Source organism: Acipenser ruthenus, chromosome 3 (genome assembly GCF_902713425.1).
Source record: "Acipenser ruthenus chromosome 3, fAciRut3.2 maternal haplotype, whole genome shotgun sequence".
Lineage (NCBI taxonomy): Eukaryota > Metazoa > Chordata > Actinopteri > Acipenseriformes > Acipenseridae > Acipenser > Acipenser ruthenus.
In genome coordinates this window covers 12283051-12302343 of record NC_081191.1, presented here as the reverse complement: position 1 = coordinate 12302343, position 19293 = coordinate 12283051, and the positions used below count along the sequence as shown (strand labels likewise).

Here is a 19293-nt window from a genome sequence, read left to right as displayed (position 1 = left end):
CTTGATCCATAGACTTTTTCTTCTTGAAAAAATAATCTATATTTTTTTGCTTTCCCATCATACTGCTAGGTTTCAACTTTAACTCGCAATGGAGAATGCAAATAGGTTCTGTTTATCTGTAACATCAGCTATAAAGAAATGTACAGTAGGCTAATATCGCAGTGTTTGACTGGGGGACTACAAACCTAAATAACATCACTTATAAAATTATAAACAACCTTCATACTTAGTTCTCAATAATGATGAATCTACGAATGACTACTACGTGAATAAAATAATATTGAAATTAGTATTGTTAATTATTAATAATCATATGCGTAACACTCCACTGCCCCTCTCCTATATTGAATGGTTTGGTCCAGATGCTTAAGTGTAAATGAGACTGAGGCGGTTTTGAAAAGAAGCGCAACCATTTGTTTCAGACCAGAGGCACACTATATTCAAACTTTTTAATTCTTTATCTCTCAACAAGGCTTTCTTACGGTTGTTGTATTCTTTGCTTATTTGTATGGGTTGTACACATGTAGTCCTATACCTATCTCCATATATATATATTCACAACAGGAGAAAAACAGTTAAATATTCTACACGTGAAGAATAGGAGCGGCGCTCTCCCTGCCCAAGAGAAGTGGGGGGGCTGCGCTCCCCTCCGACCCCCCAGCACTACATCCCTGCTCTTCTTCAGGTCAAAGTAGGAAAGAGACCTCTCTTTCCTACTGTAATGTTGAGCTGAAATAAATAAGGAGCCAGACAACCGCAGCCAGATCTCGTTCGCTAAACAGCACACTTTATTCAGCAAGGTCAGCACACAACATCACAGCCCTTTATACACAAAACCCTGCGAAAACATGGAACATTTAGACATAACCAGACATACAATGTAGACATAACAAGACATGTTATTGGACCCCACAAATAGAACGAGGGACAAACACAACACAATGGGACAACATTCACAAGCAATACAACAACCGTAAAAACTGTCACAGAAACCAGAGATGGAATTGTTTTCCTGTAAGTCACTGAAGAGGCCCATCAATTATTTTTTTTATAATACATGGATACCCTTGAGATGCTAATGTTAAAGAAGACGAGGTTCAGCACTGCATTTCGTTTTTTTTAAAAACGTAGTGTTTCAGTGTTGTACAGACATTCTATGTCGTTATCCGTTTTTCCAGTTTCTCTGAGATACGAATGTACCAGATTTACATTATATATATATATATATATATATATATATATATATATATATATATATATATATATATATATATATATATATATATAAAACCAAATCTCATTTTGTTGATCATTAATGAACATTTCTGTACTGTCGAGTGATTGAAAACGAGACATTTTGTGTTTTGAATTGAAAGTGGTGGTCTCGAGTAGTCAAATGGGTCAAAGTTCAAGAATATTTTCTTCTAGAGTAATTATCACTTTTTGACGTCACTACTGTGGTATTATGCTTTTTTAATGGCTCATGATGCAAATCTAGCCTTCATCCTTGTATTATATATATATATATATATATATATATATATATATATATATATATATATATATATATATATATATATATATATATATATATACATACACTGTATAGGGTGAGGAGAGAGGAAGATGTAGTCCTTGGGGGTTTGGTAACGGGACTACATTCCCCAGAATGCATGATATGCAATTGCATATTAAGTTTACATTCAATTATTCCTTAATGTTACTTTCCATTAACATTTAAGTCAGATTAACTATATTTTCAATAAGGACATGTAAACAATGGGAAACACTTTCAATGGTAACATATAAATGGACATGTAATGCATTTCGTTGTTAACCATTTGGTTAACATTTATCAAGAAACCAGCTATATTTAAATATTAATTTAACATTAATTTAATTGCAACTGCAAACCTATTTAATATATATTTAATATTAATTTATGACACGCAATATAAAGCGTTACCGTAAAATAATACAAAACATAATACAATACTTTGATAAAAAATTTGTAGCTGAAACATTTGTCCGCTTTTTGAATTAAGGCAAACCCGAAGCCTTAATATTTTCAGTCTGATTTCTGTTTAATGTTTAAATATTAATAAATATTCATCAATAAACAAGTTGGACATTTTTAAAAGTTATCCTAGTATGATCAGTATGGGGTGCACGCAATGGGTCGCTCTCGCTCAATTTAGCCACAGTGGCCAGTCAAACAAAACCGCATTTCCTTGATTGTTTGAAAAACCAATCACAAGCTGTTTCCGAGGTCATAGATTTCTGTTCCGGCGCTGTAGTGTACATGACACTGATTCAAGTTTTTTTTTTGGTTTACATTCTGATTCTTTAAACACCTTAAAAAAACACTCATTTATGGACACAGTACCGTAAAAGATCGTCGTGTTTAGGGTTATTGAATCATGGCGTGACCCAGTTACAGGAAAGTGACTTTATTTGGGGCATTATTTACAGGCAGCAGCCTTCTGATTTTTTTTTTGCGCTCTTGATTTGCAAAGATGCCACTAGGTTTGAAGCCTTGCTGTAGCGTTTGCAAGACAAATTCCTCCTCTATGTGGAAGAAGGGCAATCAGGGTGAGATCCTGTGCAATAACTGTACAGGGAAGAGCGCCAACTGCAGTAGCAGTGTTGCCACGGGAACATCTTCCTCAATAACACAACAAAATAATGGCGGCGGAAAACAGGTACATTTACAAACGCTGTCTTACTGTATAAATTGCTACGCTTGTTTCCAAACACTGCGTTATTGCTTTAAATATTGATTGGTAAAATGCGTTACGCGATTTTTAAAAAAAATGTATTTACTATTTTGTATAATACCGATAGTGTCTATCTATGTGTTATTATATGCATATGAAACTAGGTCAGGGTTCATTCACAGGGATTTTGAGCAGCTACGTGTTAAATAAATGTTCTTTTCCCCCCAGTCGAAACAAGAGAGCCACAGGCGGTCAGCGCGATTAAGAAACACCAAATACAAGGCCCCAGCTTCTGAGAAGAAAGTTACTACCAAAGGGAAAGGCAGACGGTATATATTCAAACTTAAAAACGTAAGGGTTTAATCAGTTTCTGTGACTGCTTGTCAGTAAAGGTATTTGAAAACCTACAGCATAGTTCTCAAACATCTCTATTGAATTAAATTAAAATCCGGTCTAGTCTTAATGTGGTCGATGAACGATGATTGTTTGTGTTTAGAGTGTTCCTCAGATTATTCATTGCAAAATAAATAAATAAGATAAAGTTAAATTTGCTACACAACCCCACACAACTAGGGAGATTGGGGATAAATTTTTACAATACAGCAATCTTAACTAAAATATGTTCTACCATTGCAGCACAGACAAGGAGAGAGTGGAGTCGCCACCTGTAGCGACATGTGTAATAATAGGTGGCTTTAAATCCGTGATTTATTTATGTACATGTAACAGGCAGTGTTGTGTGATATGCTGCCGTTACTTATTCTGTCCTGTCAGTGAGATTATTATTTTGTATTTGTTTATTTAGCAGACGCCTTTATCCAAGGCGACTTACAGAGACTAGGGTGTGTGAACTATGCATCAGCTGCAGAGTCACTTACAATTACATCTCACCTGAAAGATGGAGCACAAGGAGGTTAAGTGACTTGCTCAGGGTTACACAGTGAGTCAGTGCGTGAGGTGGGATTTGAACCCGGGACCTCCTGATTACAAGCCCTTTTCTTTAACCACTGGACCACACAGCCTCCTAAGATGGGGGTAAACGCTTGAAAACCAATGCAGATGAGCCCGGGTGATTTGTCAGAGAATGACACATTTAAATAGTATGTTTTTTTGGTTTTTTTTTAATTAATTTAATTTTGTTGTAAATTATGTGTGCATTTCAGCCAATTAAAGCACCAGAACCTGTATCTACAATAATCACTTCTGAATCAGTGTTTTACAAGGTAAGGATAATTGTCACAAATATTTTAATTCCATTTGAATTGATCTGCATTGGCTGATAAGGCTTGCTTTCGCTGTTCTAGGGTGTGTATTACCAGGTTGGTGATGTTATCAAAGTGATCGATGAAGATGATAGAAAGCCGTACTATGCCCAGATCCGGGGGTTTATTCAAGATCAGTACTGTGAAAAGAGTGCAGCCCTGACTTGGCTCATTCCCACCCAGGCCAGCCTCAGAGACCAGTTTGATCCAGCTACCTATATAGTCGGTGAGTGTGGAATGGAAAAAGAACATAGAAATCAAAATGCTTTCAGCATGTTGTTATTGTTGTCAACACGGGTCAGTGCTGTGAGCGTCCAAGGTTGCTTACAAAATAGCTGACTGGAATAACAAAGTTGAACTTCTCAGGTCATATTAGTGGTGCTTTTAATCCCAGCTAATCAGTTGCTCTAACAGTACAGATGGTCACGGATTGTACAGATCCTTCGGTCCGGGATACTCGTCTGGTAGATGCATATGTAAACAGTAAATATTCTTAATATTATATAAAAACTGTCTCGCTCATTGAGGTTTGAGAGATCGTTTTTTAGAAAGTATGTGATATACTGTGCTGCTGCCCATTATGATGATTTTTCTCGAGCCTATTCTGTGACTTATTGCATCTTTTAGGACCAGAGGAGGACCTTCCAAGAAAAATGGAGTACTTGGACTTTGTGTGCCACGCCCCTTCTGAATATTTCAAATCTCGATCTTGTCCCTTTCCTACCATTCCAGTTCGACCTGAAAAGGGCTACATATGGACTCACATTGGACCCATGTCTGCCATTGCAATCAAAGAATCTGTCGGAAACAGTTTGTAGCCTGGTTTGGTAGAGATATTGTCAGTGCATGGACTGATGTATAAGGAAGTTGAAACTGAAAGTGGTGGAGATAGTTGCAATTTTCTGGGACTGCAAACTGAAGCAAGGTTAGTAAATGATAATTTGAGGATATGAAAAATATATAAATACATAGATGTAAATAAATAAAACGGCTTTGCCTGGTTGTTCTTGCATAGCCACAGTATGCATTCTTGTCCGAAACAAAGATGCCACTTTCACACTTTATTGCCTGCAGTCCATTGATAGCAGAATACAAAGCTAGGCTTCAATGTGTGCAAACTATTGATGGTAGAATACAGAGATGGCACGCTGTAAGGTTTGATACCTTTTAGTTGGATTGCAGAATAAAATCCAGTAAACTATGAGAATATTTGAATTAGGTAAAATTACAAATATAGGTTTAAAAGCTATGTAAATATTGTAATATCAATAATCTTTTTGAGAATTCAATATACTAACCAGAAGTATCCAATACTGCTACAGTAATAGAGTTTTACGAGCAGAGGAAGGGGCCCAGGACTTATTCATCTAACTGTTCTCTTAATTGTTAGATATTCTCAAAGATTTATTTGTAAATAAATACAAAATGCCTAGATGTATTTTGTGTCCTTGAATTGTATTTGTTTACGACTGTAAGTTGCCCTGGATAACGGCGTCTGCTAAGAAATAAATAATAATAATAATAATAATAATAATATACCATAGGATTTATTATTTTCATTCATCATGTGTTCATCACCTGCAACATTAAGGCACATTTTGACAGGATGTAAGGTGGCTCTTAGCCAAGGACGGTTTACTTGGCGCCATGACCAGGTGCTGCGATGTTTGGCCTTAGCACTGGAAGACAAGCGTAACATGACCAATAAGTTGTCACCTGTTCCATCAAAACATTACACACAAAAGACAACATTCCTCCGCCCAGGAGAGCAACCACCAAGAAAAGGTGTTAAAACCAATCCTCGCCCAGGACAACTGGAAGTTGCTAGAGACTGGAAAATGCTGGCAGATGTTGGTCAACGGCTTATTTTTCCACCTGAGATTGCCACCACTAACCTTCGACCAGATATTGTCTTGTGGTCTGGATCAGCACGCCTTGTTCACCTGGTAGAGTTAACAGTGCCATGGGAGGATGCTGTAGATGAGGCGTATGAGAGGAAGAAACTGCGGTATGCTCAACTAGCCACTGAAGCGGAACAGCGAGGATGGAGAGTTCGGGTTTACCCAGTGGAAGTGGGTTGTCGAGGATTTGTGGCACACTCTACAACCCAGTTTCTCAGAGACGTCGGATTCAGTGGCCAAGAGTTGCGTCGCACAGTGAAGAACTTATCTGAAGCAGCAGAGAGGAGCAGCAACTGGCTGTGGTTGAGACGGAAAGATTCTGGCTGGGGATCTCAAGCACAATAGAAAGAAAGAAACGCTGATGTACAGGTAAGTAAGCTGGGCTGAGTTGAGTGGGGGACGGAGGGGGGTGATGCTGGGACGCCAGAATCCCCGTCGAGCCCTCTTGAGGTGTCGTGGGCTAGTCGACGAAACACTGAGGATGGAAGGTGCCCACTTGAAAACCCCAGAGATGTACCCTACTTAGCTCAATCCAGACGGTTGTCATGCTGATGCGCTGGGGAGGCCGCACTGTGGTTGATCCCCGGAGCCAGCATCGCAGCCGTTGTGTGTGCTGATGCGCCAGGGAGGCAAAATAAGCTGATCCCTGGAGCCAGCATTACACTTCAGCCATTAACACCAGACAGAAGGATATCTACATCATCATATGGAAGGAAACGTAAATGGATGGAGACACATATGGATCACATTAGTTTACTGTAAAGCTACGTCTTAGTTGGTGCTTATCTTGGCGAGAGCCGAGTTCAAATCAGCATGAAGTTTTAACATCTACTCTTGTGTAATGGAAATCTTGAACCCACAATAGACTGCACCACCTAAGATAAAAATATATTATGTAGCATCCCCCTAAGTGGCGCTTGTATGAGGTTGCAATACCACTGCCGTTGCTGCACTTACCACTTTTAATATCTAATAAAACATTTCAGCAGGCAACTTCACATATTCAGTGTTCTGGAGACTCCTCAGGCAAAATCTAGCAGCACACTCTACTTTCATCTGTGACCCAGGATGGTCATCATATTGTGGTCATGTGACTTTTTGGTTTCCAGCTGATAGACCTAATGCTTTCAGATATTGACTTAATACTTGATACTAATATAGCTGCCATATTGAGCTGACTTTTGAAGTTACAGCTCCACAGTAACAGTACAGTTTGAGTAACCCTTTTATTGCTGCATTTCTTTAACCCCTGGTCATCAATTATATAGACCACATAAGATGGTCTTTTTAATTGGTACACAGTTGTATTCTATGATTATCAGTTTGTGTCACATTCTTTTACCCTATGACCATGTTATTGATACAGTCCACTCGCTTTCAGACAGGGTCTTTACGTGCTGTATTTATTGATTCTCTCAATAAAAGTATACCATTACAGTATCCAGTAGAAATTAACCTTTTCACTGCCACATCTTTTTTTTACCTCTGAACATTACTTGACATTCCAGTTATTTTCTCAGATAAAAAGGACAAAACATGTTTGAACTTGCAGCAATTAAAATGAATGTATTCTATTATATTAATTAAAGAATAAAGTACTAGCCAAGCATTCGGAATAAGATCTGTTCAGTGTTCATGTGTTCTTCAAATTTCTCTTATTACCACAGTGCAAAACCATCATGGGCTACAAAATCATTGACAACAGACTAAGTAACTGGATGTTTTTATAATTTGAATTATCTGTTGTTAAGTCAACACACACATGTAGTAATGGCTATAATTTATAATCCAATTTACAGGACAATGAGATTTTTGGTAGGCATTATTTGCTTAATCCTATTAACTGTAGGATGAACAAGAACATGTTAATTACATCCAGGTACAGGTTCAGTGCAGCAAATACATACTCCTCTGGACTTGTGCTGTATTTGTGATTTCCTCCCAGGATCATCTGAGTGTCAATAACCAGATACTAAAAAAAAAAAAATAATAATAAATAAATACATGCAGGGCTATTTTTTATATTCAAACTAAAATATTTATAAGTTGACAATGTAGTTCTATAAAAATTGTTACACCAAAGTGTTTGGAGCTGTAGTTAAGGGGGTAGGTTATACATTCAAATCTGCAAGCTGTAACAGTTAAGAATATTAAAACATATATTAAAATATTTGATGGATAAATACTTACAACTGCAAAGATCAACGTTCCAATGGAAGCATAAACTATGTGCAGCCACTGCAATAGAGAACGGAATAAACTGAAGAATCAGATACAGATCTATTTCTTGTGAAGGTTACTTTTTCAATTCCTACATCCCTTTACATTATTTTTCACAGTTCCAAGACTGAACCAATCTGGTCCAGAGTGGTTTGTGAATGTATCTATGAATGAATGGGGTTACCTTGCTAAGATTCTGTACTGTATGTTCATCTGTGTTTATTGGGTGTGCTCACCTTTGGCAGATCATTGTGGGAATCTCACTTACAAATCTGAGGCTTTTCATTGGTATTGTTTTGTATTTAAGGTTTTTAAAGGCTTGGTACCTTCTTATTTGAGTGACCTGGTAGAAAGGACAAGCACTGCTTATAGTTTACACTCTCAGGATTCTGTTTATTTGGCTGTTACTAAGGTTCGAACACGTTTGGGAGAATTATCTTTTGCATATCAACTCCCGAAGACATGGACTTGTTTCCATCATAGTATGAAGATGGAATTTGATCATTTTTCTTTCTCTGGTTATAAAGACTGTATTTGGAAAATGCTTGGAACCTCCTGTCAATGCTTCTCCGTCAGTCCACATTAACAAATAGATATGTCCTATTTATTCTGTTCTTTGATCTCTGTATAATGCTGATTTAAGTCTGAACCACACGTTTTTTTTTTTTATTGTGTTGCTTGTAATTGTCTTTTTTATTGTTTTCCAGGACCCCCTTGTAAACGAGGCCTCAATAGGTACATCTCCTGATTAAATAAAATGTATTCATCTGTCCACCAGAGTAACGCATTATTTAGATGTAGCAAACATGAAGAACTCTCCAGCCACCAACAACTTGTCTGTGTAGCACAGCTATGCAAGGAGTCAGGAACTAACTAACTAACGAAAAATACTAGGGGCTGTATGGAGTTGAAGCTAAAGGTAAGGAACTGGCTGGAATACTGAGAGGTCTGAGAAGGAAGACCACTCTGTTTGACTTGGGAAATAAACAAGCCATTTTACATGATCCTTGACTCCTGCTCACTATAATTTTACTAAACTTGTAAAGTTAAAATACTTACACGGCTTCGAATGATTGCACAGAGTATTCCAAATGCAATGAGTGACAAGCAGATAACCCAAATTATTCCAGCTGCTTTGGTAAAGTCCACCTGAAATCAAATCCGAAACAACAGTGAAGGAGTGAAATTTGCTCTGTGGAGCCATAACTAAGTTCATTAAGTACCTTCTTAGCCTCCTCAAGGAACTGTATTAACAAATAGGAAGTTGTAATGTAAATGACCAGTAAACAACAGCTCAGTCAATGGATTTGTATTTGAATTTCATTGTATTTAGTTTCATTTGTACAGGATTTTTAAAGGAGTGATGTGTTCTATTTTAATTAGCCGCTCAGTACTTTTATTTCAAACTATTACTTGCTGCCACAGACAACTTAACAGCTAACTACTCTTGTTTTTTTAGCACATTTGATCACACGCCATGTTATTGGTTTAGTCCTTTTATACTGTTTATCCTTGTCTCTTGGTCTGTGTGCTTTATTTATTAGTTGTTCCTAATAAAGTGGCCACATGATGCAGAACTAAAGTATCCAAGAAAAGTTGTTTCTATATTTCACTTTCCAAGCAGGGGAAACTTGATGCCATTTTCCTCCACTTTCAATAAACGGTACTTACTTTGGTTTGCATTGCAAATACTGACAGTCCAAAAGATACAAATGCAGTCGCTCCAACAGCCCACATCACAGCATCAGCTGTGAAAAAACTAAAAGCAAAAAAAAAATGCATGTAAATGTAATGAACTTTAATGTATGCTGTCCTTCTAAATTGCAATAACTTCTTTACTGTCAAGGAATAAGCAAAAACATACTGGTGGATGCTGGGCAAAATGTAAAGGAAACACAACTAGCAAGATTAAGGGATAATTTATTGTGTATTGTAAATTCACTGATGTTACATAATGTTCTTCTTTGTGGCTGACATTGGAATACACTTACACTGTTGTAGCCCCAAGCATCAGACCTTCAACAACAGTCTAAAATGAAAGAAACACAGAAAGTATGGAGTATCATTATAGCATCATTGATCTTTCTAAACACATATTTTGTCATTTCTTTTAAAGTTTCTTTTTTTCCCCAGGCATTTCTTTATTTATAGCTTTTATTTATAGGGTCAATATCTGTCACCATAAAAATGCCAAAAAGACATCCTACCACTTCATAATATAATATATATATATATATATATATATATATATATATATATATATATATATATATATATATATATATATATAATAAAACCATCCTAACCAAGAGGTAAGCTTTTACCCTAGTGTAACTAAAATTGTTATTATGTCAAATCAATTTATTCAATTTTAGTGATTAGAACACATACTTACAAACAATCCAAGGAAAATGAAATTCAATGGGACTTTCCGGCGGGCGTTTTCAAAACAAGACAAGATAATGATCAGAACAAATAACATAGGACTGAAAAAAAAGAGGCAAAAAAATTATTGGAAGCAAGGATATTTACCACAAAAAAACTGCACTTTAGCAGTATTCTGCTAATGCACATAGATAATTCCAACAGTGTCAGTAGATTGTGTAAGTATGCTTTAAAGAATTGTATTACTCAAAGTGACAATACATTATGAAATCATTTCCACTCTTAATCGCAACAAATGTATTGCAGTTTTCTGTATATCCTCATACCTCTAACTGAACCTTACTTGACAAGTCCTTATAAACTTACAAACTTGGAGGCTAGAAGTGGAAACAAAGCTATTCCCTATTGTGTGTTATCTTCTACATTTCAATGCATTGAAAGGAAATATGTTAAACATTTGGAGCTATTAAAATAAAACATATCCAGGTAGTTAATATTTCTAATACTTACATCAAGGTATAGGTAAACCATGGATTCTTCCATACCCAAACATTGAGTGTGTCCCTAGAATACAAAGGTGTTTTTAAATTATACAAGTTTCCTTTCAAGTACGAAATGTAACCATTACCGAATGGGTATTTACTTCCTACAGACCCGAAACCTGAATAAGATGTAACAAAGCTGTTCATCCGAGCCTCTGTGACACAGTCGTGCCCACTCCCGAGAGTATAAAGGACACAGATCTCACTGCCAATTTTCCTTTCAAGAACTGACCTGACAGGAGAGCCTATTCAGATAAGTACTTGTTACTTTATCTACAATAGATTTTCACATTTATTGTGTGTTTACACAAATTATAGGTAGTATAAGATGGTTTGTATAATTAAAGTAATTGTTATTACTGCATTTCTTTTCTCATTCTGTTTTCACCGTACCGTACCGACCCGGTACCATCCCAGTTCTGACCCGCTACTGTACCATCTCAGTGCTGTCCCGGTTCCAACCAGTACCATGTTGCCTGCCCCATCTATCCCCTTAGGGTCTCGGGGCTACAAGCGCAGATTGGCAGCAGGATGACGTGCTCTCCCTCACCGCCTCTGAGGAGGTGGGTGAAGAGGAGCTGACATTCTCTTCTGAGGACGTTGAGTAAGACAGTACATCCCCTGTGGTTAAGCTCTTCAAGCTTCTACCACTGATCAAGAGAGCCACTGCAGTCTCGCAAGTGCCCTGGCCTACAGCTCCTGCTGTTTCCCAGTTGATGGACACCCTATATAGGGTGCACGATGCTTAGAAGCTGGGCCTGGCCAGCGGTGAAGGCTTCAATTGCTGCGTTGGTACAGGCGCCTAAATTAGCGTTCCTGTCCAAGGTCGCTACCTGCCCCAACAAACAGTGCCGGGTCTCGGCAGTGATCTTCAAAACGTGCCTATTTAGCCAGTGCGTTCGCCGCATGGCTGGGCAACTTTATTAGTATTCTGATAGCCTTCCAGTCTCATTTGCTGAGGTCCGTCTCTGACAGCCACAGACCCTCACCACCACAGCTGGATGAGCTGCACCTGGTTAATAAGAACCTGCTCCGTCTGTCAAAACTGCATGGGCAGGCTGTAGGTAGACACCTGGCTGCACTGGTAGCCGCATGTAGGCAGCTTTGGCTTTCCCAGGCACATACGGGGAGAAAGCACCAGTGTTGAATGCCCATATTACACCAGGGCATACCTCTGGTCCTGCGGTGGACGAGATGCTGCAGCATTCTCACCACGCGCAGGAATCCACGAAGGAGCTGGTGCGCTTCCTTCCCAAGTGACCCCAGCAGCCTCAGACCGGCACAGCCGGCTGCCAGAGGTGGTGTTCAGAACGAGCCCATGGCTGCTTGCAGTGGCGGCCACAATAGGTTCCACTGCCCGGCGCAGAGACAGAAGCCTCAGACCAATCCACAAGTTGTGCAGCAGCCCTGGGAGTTTTGGCATTAGTGCACCACATATTGCTGGGTGCTTACTATCATTTAGACTGGCTACTCACTGCAGTTCAAGCACGGTCCCCCTCCCTTTCAGGGCGTGACTGTAACATTCAGTCACAGACCCACAGGACATTGCAGTGGTGTCTCAGGAGGTAGCAGTGCTGCTGCAAAAACAGGCTATTCAATGTTAGACCCCCTCCAGTTGGGAGAAGGGTTATACTCCAGGTACTTCCTAGTGCCAAAGCGGGATGATAGCTTCAGACCGATCCTCAACCTCAGATAAGTCAACCTGTATATGAGCCGAAGGAGGCTCAATATGTTGCAGCTGTTGCAGTCAATCAGGCCAAGTGATTGGTTCACCATGGTGGACTTCAAAGATGTCTATTTCCACATCCCCATAAAACAAGCGCACAGGAAGTACCTGTGGTTCGCCTTTCAGGGAACAGAGTATGAGTTCCGGGTCTTGCCATTTGGCCTCTCTCTAGCTCCCCATTCCTTTTCAAAGTGCATGGAAGCTTTCCTGGCCCCATTGAGACTCAAAGGCATCAGAGTGCTCAATTATCTGGACGATTGGCTCATTTGTGCCCAGCCTCCAGCACAGGCAGACGCCCACACGGAACTTGTCACCGGCCACCTTCAACGATTGGGCCTTATGGTTAATCATGCGAAGAGCCAGCTCACACCTTCCTAGACAGCCTCCTATCTAGGAGTGTGCTTGGACTCCAGGTCCATGCTGTCCACTCTGTCGGACGACAGAGTGCAGAGAATAGCCACCTGTTTAGAGCTCTTTCAGCTCAACAGAGCGCTCACGGTAGTGACATCCCAGAGACTTCTGAGCTTGGGCTCCTGCGCATGCGCCCTCTACAGGTCTGGTTCAACAGCAGGGTTTTTCAGCCCGCGTTGAACAGCGACCGCCTATTGACAGTGTCTTGTCACTGTCTAAAAGCACTCTCTAAGTGGAAACTGCCTGCCCAGCTATGCCTCAGCGTAGTCCTGTGTCACCAGAAGGGAGCATCCATCCTGGGCTGAGGCGCTGTGTGGAATGGCAAGGGTGCGCAAGGTGTGTGGAACCCCCCTTGGCAGGTTCTCCACATCAATGTTTTAGAACTGCAGGCAGTTTACCTGGCCTTGCAGAATTTTTTGCAGGAGGTTCGAAGGAGACATCTGCTTGTCTGTAAAGACAACACAACAGTGATGGCGTATGTAAACCACCAGTGTGGCCTCAGGTCTCTCAGTCTCCATCGCGTGGCCCGCAAGCTTTTGCTCTGGGCACACGAGAACCTCCTCTCACTGCGGGCAGTACACCTGCCCGGTCTGACAAATTGGGCGGCGGACCTCTCAAGGAGAGTTCCCAGCCCCTCAGAGTGGAGGCTTCACCCCGAGGTGGTGAGCCTCATTTGAGAGATTTGAGAGAGCAGAGGTCTCTTTGCCTCCCAGGAATCGACCTACTGTCCCTTTGGTTCACCATAACAGGAGGCAGGGACCCGTTGACGATAGATGCCTTGGCGCACCAGTGGCCGAGGCAACTGCTGTATGCCTTCCAACCACTCTCCATGGTCCTGCTGTGTCTGGAGAAAATCAGGCACGTCCAGGCAAGGTGCTCTTAGTAGCCCCTCATTGGCCCAGAAGGCTCTGATTGTCAGCCCTGATATAGCTCCTGGACGGCCAGCTGCGGAGACTGCCCAAGTGCCGTGACCTGCTCAGTCAGGCGCGGGAGACCTTATGGCATCCCGACCCATCGAACCTGCAGCTCTGGGTCTGGCCCCTGAATGGCTGCATTTGAGCTGTCTGGGTCTGTCCAATAGGGTTATTGACACTCTGCAAAATGCAAAAGCAGTGTCCACGTGTTCCCAGTACGGGTACAAGTGGACGTCTTTCAGACGACCTGTCCCATGGCAGTTATACTGCTATTTTTGCAGGACCTGTTTAACGAGGGGAAATCCCCCTCTATATTAAAGGTATATCTGGCAGCTACTTCAGCTTGCCATGTCAAAATTGACTTGGCCTCCCCAGGAGCTCACTAACTAGTAGGGCAATTTTTAAAAGGAACTTGTTGGCTTCGGCCGCCTATGAAGGATATTGTTCCTCGCTGGAGGCTTAATGTGGTGCTTGAAGCACTCATGAAGCCTCCATTTGAGCCCTTGCATTCAGCTGAGCTGAAATTTGTATCACGCAAAGCGTTTTTTCTTGCTTGCAATCACCTTCGCAAAGCGCATAAGTGAGATGCAGGTATTCTCAATTGCGAAAGCCTGCTTCATTTTTGAAGAAGCCAGGACAAAAGTTATGCTCTGTACCAATCCTGCTTTTTTGCCGAAGATGATCTCAGCATTTCATGTCAACCAGTCTGTGGAACTGTAGACTTTCCATCCACCTCCTTTCCAGTCTGACAGAGCGGCAGTTCCGTACACTCTGTCCAGTACGGGCCCGAGCATATTATGTTGACAGGATGAAAAGTTGGAGGCAGTCCGAACAACTTTTTGTCTGCTATGGGGCAAAGTCCTATGGTCAAGCCCTGTCTAAACAGAGGCTATCCAAATGGATAGCAGATACAGTCAGGACAGCCTATGAGCGAGCCAACTTGCCCCCTCCAGTGAAGCTCACTGCTCATTCCACCAGGGTCATGGCAACTTCGTGGGCTTTATTCCAGGGTGCATCTTTCAGGGACATTTGCAATGCAGAGGTGTGGGCTACCCCCATACCTTTACTAGGTTCTACAGACTTAATGTTGTGGATCCTCAAAACCCTGGTTTTGGAACTAGAGTGTTAAGGACGGCTTCTCAGGCGACCCTTACAACACAGACATAGAGATTACTTTCTCCCTCAATTTTCTGCCCCTGCTACTTGTTACTGAGGTTCCAAATGGTAACGCACAAGGCAGCCTAGGCTTAGCCTTGTAGCATTCCGGTCGTGCGGCAATCTTGTCCTTGTGATGGCTTGGGTATACAGTACAGACCTATTCGGTAATGGTTACATTTCATACTTAAAAGGGACCATTAGGTTATTATCATAACCCTGGTTCCCTGAAATAGATATGTAACCATTAACCTTGTGCGTTCATGATTTCAGCAGGCTTGAAGTAAAAATGAAGCTGAGATCTGAGATTTATGCCCTCTGAGGCAGGCATGACTGCACCACAGGCTCAGCTGAGCAGCTTTGTTATATCTTATTCAGGGTCTTTAGGAGGTAAATACCCATTTGGTAATGGTTACATTTCTATTTCAGGGAAACAGGGTTATGATAATAAACTAACATTATTGTACATTCCCCAGCATTATAAGAGATATAGTTGTTTGTATGAGATGTTCAGACAAGGACTCCTTAACATGAAATTTAAGTTCAAAGAAGGGCAGCGATGTGTACCCATGGCTACTACAATACAGAAAAAAGTTGTTGAATGCTCTAGTTTCCTCCACTATAATAGAAGTAATCTCAGGCATTAAAACAAGTGTTTTGTTCAAAGGCTTGTTGTCTGATTAAGCCAAAGGGACACTAGTCTACATGTTGCTAGAAAATGTACAATGAAATCCGTTGCTTCATTTCAGGCGACACTATTCTACAGGATGTAGAAATTGTAAACAGAATGTTGATGGACAACACAGAGAAGACAATACATAGATGATATTTCCTATCAAAGTCTTAGTGTTTTTTAGTGTCCACATCATTTTCATCAGCATTTTTTTCCAATCTAATAAAATAAACTTTATTCTTAAATATGTATATGTAGGATTGTATTAGTAATATTAACCATCACCCTCATCATTTTTGTTCTGCATTTGTTATTTTTGGCTTAAATGTTTTTGTTTTATGTGTGTATGATAAACATGTAAATAAAACTAATTGTAAATAGAGAGAAGTTGAAATGTGATTATTGTTATAGTTTGTTTTTTTTGTATTATATTATTGTGAACAGAATTCCTAATTATGCCAGGTGAGGATTTTTTCTTTTCTACAAATCAGATATTGGTAACTGTGTAACAATATTTGCAAGTTGTGTCTGCTGAACTGCAGTGTTCAAAGGCTTTAAACAAAAAGCAGGACTCGCTTTTATCCATTACTTTTAAGTTGTATCAAATGAAAGCCTTTATTTGAGACAAAATGACCACTGAAAACACAACTTGGAACTGAAACGTAACATACCGTTTACACACCGTTCAAATGCTTCAGAATCAGTACCAAACCGGCTTTTATTTGTGTAATTTCTATATTAGACTATAATGCCAACACAACATTATGTTTAAAACGGTTCATAATAGTACATCGTTTTTTTTCAGGGAATATCATATTAATAATTCTGTCGACTTTAATGCTGCTCCACTACATCTTGTGGCATAAACTACCAGGAATGGACTGATTAACGCGTGTTTACTTGCCTATATCACCTATACAAAATAAAATTAAAAATTAAATAAAATCAACCTAAAAAAAATAAAATTTAAATTTTAAAAAATCGATAAGGAGTCTTCCCTCATAATATCCCACACCGGCTTCGCATTCATTTTCTCCACCATTTTATTTGCTTTTTATGCTAGCAAAGAAGCTAGTCACATGACTTTTTACATCCCTTTCATTGTCCGATTTATGGTATGACGTAATGTTGCTTCTACAAAATCAACAGTCCTTTCATACAGTTGCTTGCAACAAAGTTGCCTGAAACTTGTAGCTTACATGTCACTTTCTACAAAAAAAAATCCCTTTCTACATTTTCTAGCAACATGTAGACTTTACCTTAGCTTTACTCCCTCCCTGCCTCCATCTGAAACAACAGTTTATACAGCAACCTTAATACCAAAATACAAGGTGATCTATATTTAAAATGTAATTTACCAACCCCCAAAAAATGACATTCCTGAAAAATCTAATCCTTCTGTATAAATATCTTAAAGCATCTCAAAGCCTGTACTTACCAGTACACAAACATGCAGATGAAACCAACAGTAACTATTAGCTGGGCCATCAAGATTAGATAGACTTTTCTGATAAAAGCTGTAGAACATAAAACCAAATTTGTTCTCATTAGTTGTATAGCACAGTTAAAGGGAATAGCTGCAGTGTGCTTTTTGACTTTGTTTCATCTCATAATTGAGGGGTGTCCTGGTTGATATCCCAGAATTTCACAGTCACCTCAAATATTTTCTGGAAAATTAAAAAAGGTAGTGGAAAAAACGTTCAGTTTTCAGAAAACTGTGTTTGGTTGATAATGGAAAAAAGGACAGATGGATTATAAAAAAAAGGAGGAAACTGTGGGATATTATGTGTTTCTCGGACACCCTTCGATTTATTATTGTTTCTGAACTTCAGCTTGAAATCCCGAGGAAGACAAAAAGAAGCCTTCTTACCTCTTCTAATGGCCTTCTCAGAAAAAGCATTGTATGGTTCATCAGCGAAGCTGTTAGAGTACTCTGGTGGAGGGTCATCCTGTCGGAGTGAGGGCCCCCCTATGAATCCTGTCCCTGGTGGTGCTGGGGAGACAGAAGCAGGGTTTCCAGAAGCTACTCTGGATCCTGAGTAGGCAGGAGGAAGGTACTCTTGTGGAGTGTATCCAGGGTGTGCCTGTGGGGGTGGGTAAGCTGGGTTGTAGCTTGGAACGTTCTGTTCTCTGTAGACGTTCTCCATTTCAAAAAGTCCTTGGGTTGCTGTACCTACAGGGGCAACCAAAAAAGTATTTCTACAGAACGATCAAACTCTTCACTTTCAACACAACAACAAACATTTGACATAAAACAGTCAATGTTTTTATTAATTTTGGATATATATATATCAAAATCTTCTATTTATAATCTGATACCAACAATGAATGTACCATGTTGTTACTGAGGAAAGTATAATTAAGCTTGCGTTCCCTTTATTTATGTATTCAAGGTTCGTTTTTACACCTCCACAAAAAACAATTACCAATTACTGTACCTATAAAAAAGAAAGAGACTAAAAACCAAGTATCATAGGGAAAAAAAGACCCCTCACCCCCCACTAAAAGCAAGCAATATTACGGTTTTTCATAAGACATTTTCTCCGGGTTGCTTAATCATTACCTTTACTATTTTGTGGCTCATTGTTCATTTAAAATAGCATAAAACTATCCCTAATTAACTGAAATGGGTTTTCTTATATTTAAATGAGATTTACTGTGAAAAATCTATTCAGACTAAAGTCTGAATTTTATCTGCCCGGTTTCCCTAGAAACAAGATTTTGATCCCTTTCCTGTAACAGTAGTTAAATAAACTGAATATAAGCAATAATGTTTTAGTTATTTTATTTTAAAATGTCTCTCAATTGTCTTTGAGAGAGAAACTAACATCAGTCCAAATAAACCTATCTTAATTTTGTTATTGAACACTATGGAACTTGAAATGTAATAAGAACAAATTAAGAAGCTTACCTTATGTGGGGAAACTGATGTTTTCAAGAAAATTACAATGGAGTAGACTGCAGGTAGAGTACTTTCCCAAGGGTACCAGGCTGTTCTCGTGCTTACCTTATTTATTTAGCGTCAGCGATTATCACATGTTCTAATGTCCAATGGTTTTTACAACCAGACAGTGATAAGGGGTTTATGGTTTAACCATATACACACCTGGAAATGCATCCATTTTAAACAGGGCCAGTTTATCTTGTAGCCATGATTGTTTAAGCAAAGTACATATATCACAGTTTATAATAATTCAAGAAACCTGTATTTAACCTTTTGTTTCAGGTATTTCTTAACTGTTAGTAAACTATAGTACTGTACATTACAGGTGTTTAAAGACCTTGATAAAGGAAACATTGTTACTGGTACTAAAATTGCACCAGTGGTTCCAGATAAGGGAACTGCTTTTCATTTCAAAATTAACAAAGGAAGGCCAATACACCTAC

General features: G+C 39.5%; 2 protein-coding genes across 2 annotated transcripts; one reads left to right on the top strand and one right to left on the bottom strand.

The window, feature by feature from the left end:
• Positions 1–2254: 2254 nt before the first annotated feature.
• Positions 2255–5417, top strand: LOC117435252 (GATA zinc finger domain-containing protein 1-like). Its single transcript, XM_034058269.3, has 5 exons — positions 2255–2702; positions 2946–3068; positions 3881–3940; positions 4022–4205; positions 4607–5417. The coding sequence occupies exons 1-5, from the start codon at positions 2517–2519 to the stop codon at positions 4795–4797; spliced, it is 744 nt and encodes a 247-aa protein (XP_033914160.1). The 5' UTR covers positions 2255–2516; the 3' UTR covers positions 4798–5417.
• A 1852-nt stretch (positions 5418–7269) lies between these two features.
• Positions 7270–18993, bottom strand: LOC117435251 (protein lifeguard 1-like). The gene is made up of 10 exons (XM_034058268.3): positions 18818–18993; positions 17777–18079; positions 17345–17423; positions 10996–11049; positions 10496–10586; positions 10092–10129; positions 9772–9859; positions 9160–9249; positions 8071–8118; positions 7270–7852 (listed from the first exon to the last, which is right to left on the bottom strand). Exons 2-10 carry the CDS (start codon positions 18051–18053, stop codon positions 7703–7705), a joined length of 915 nt encoding a protein of 304 aa, XP_033914159.2. The 5' UTR covers positions 18054–18079; positions 18818–18993; the 3' UTR covers positions 7270–7702.
• Positions 18994–19293: the final 300 nt, after the last annotated feature.

Excerpts from the sequence above, each read along its gene's own strand:
- LOC117435251 (XM_034058268.3), bottom strand. The coding sequence starts at position 18,053 with ATGGAGAACGTCTACAGAGAACAGAACGTTCCAAGCTACAACCCAGCT. Across the intron at positions 10,130-10,495 it reads TCATTTTCCTTGGATTGTTT|ACTGTTGTTGAAGGTCTGAT; the intron begins GTAAGTATGTGT and ends CTTTCATTTTAG. Across the intron at positions 8,119-9,159 it reads GTGCAATCATTCGAAGCCGT|TGGCTGCACATAGTTTATGC; the intron begins GTAAGTATTTTA and ends TCTCTATTGCAG.
- LOC117435252 (XM_034058269.3), top strand. The coding sequence starts at position 2,517 with ATGCCACTAGGTTTGAAGCCTTGCTGTAGCGTTTGCAAGACAAATTCC. Across the intron at positions 3,941-4,021 it reads CTGAATCAGTGTTTTACAAG|GGTGTGTATTACCAGGTTGG; the intron begins GTAAGGATAATT and ends TCGCTGTTCTAG. Across the intron at positions 4,206-4,606 it reads TCCAGCTACCTATATAGTCG|GACCAGAGGAGGACCTTCCA; the intron begins GTGAGTGTGGAA and ends TGCATCTTTTAG.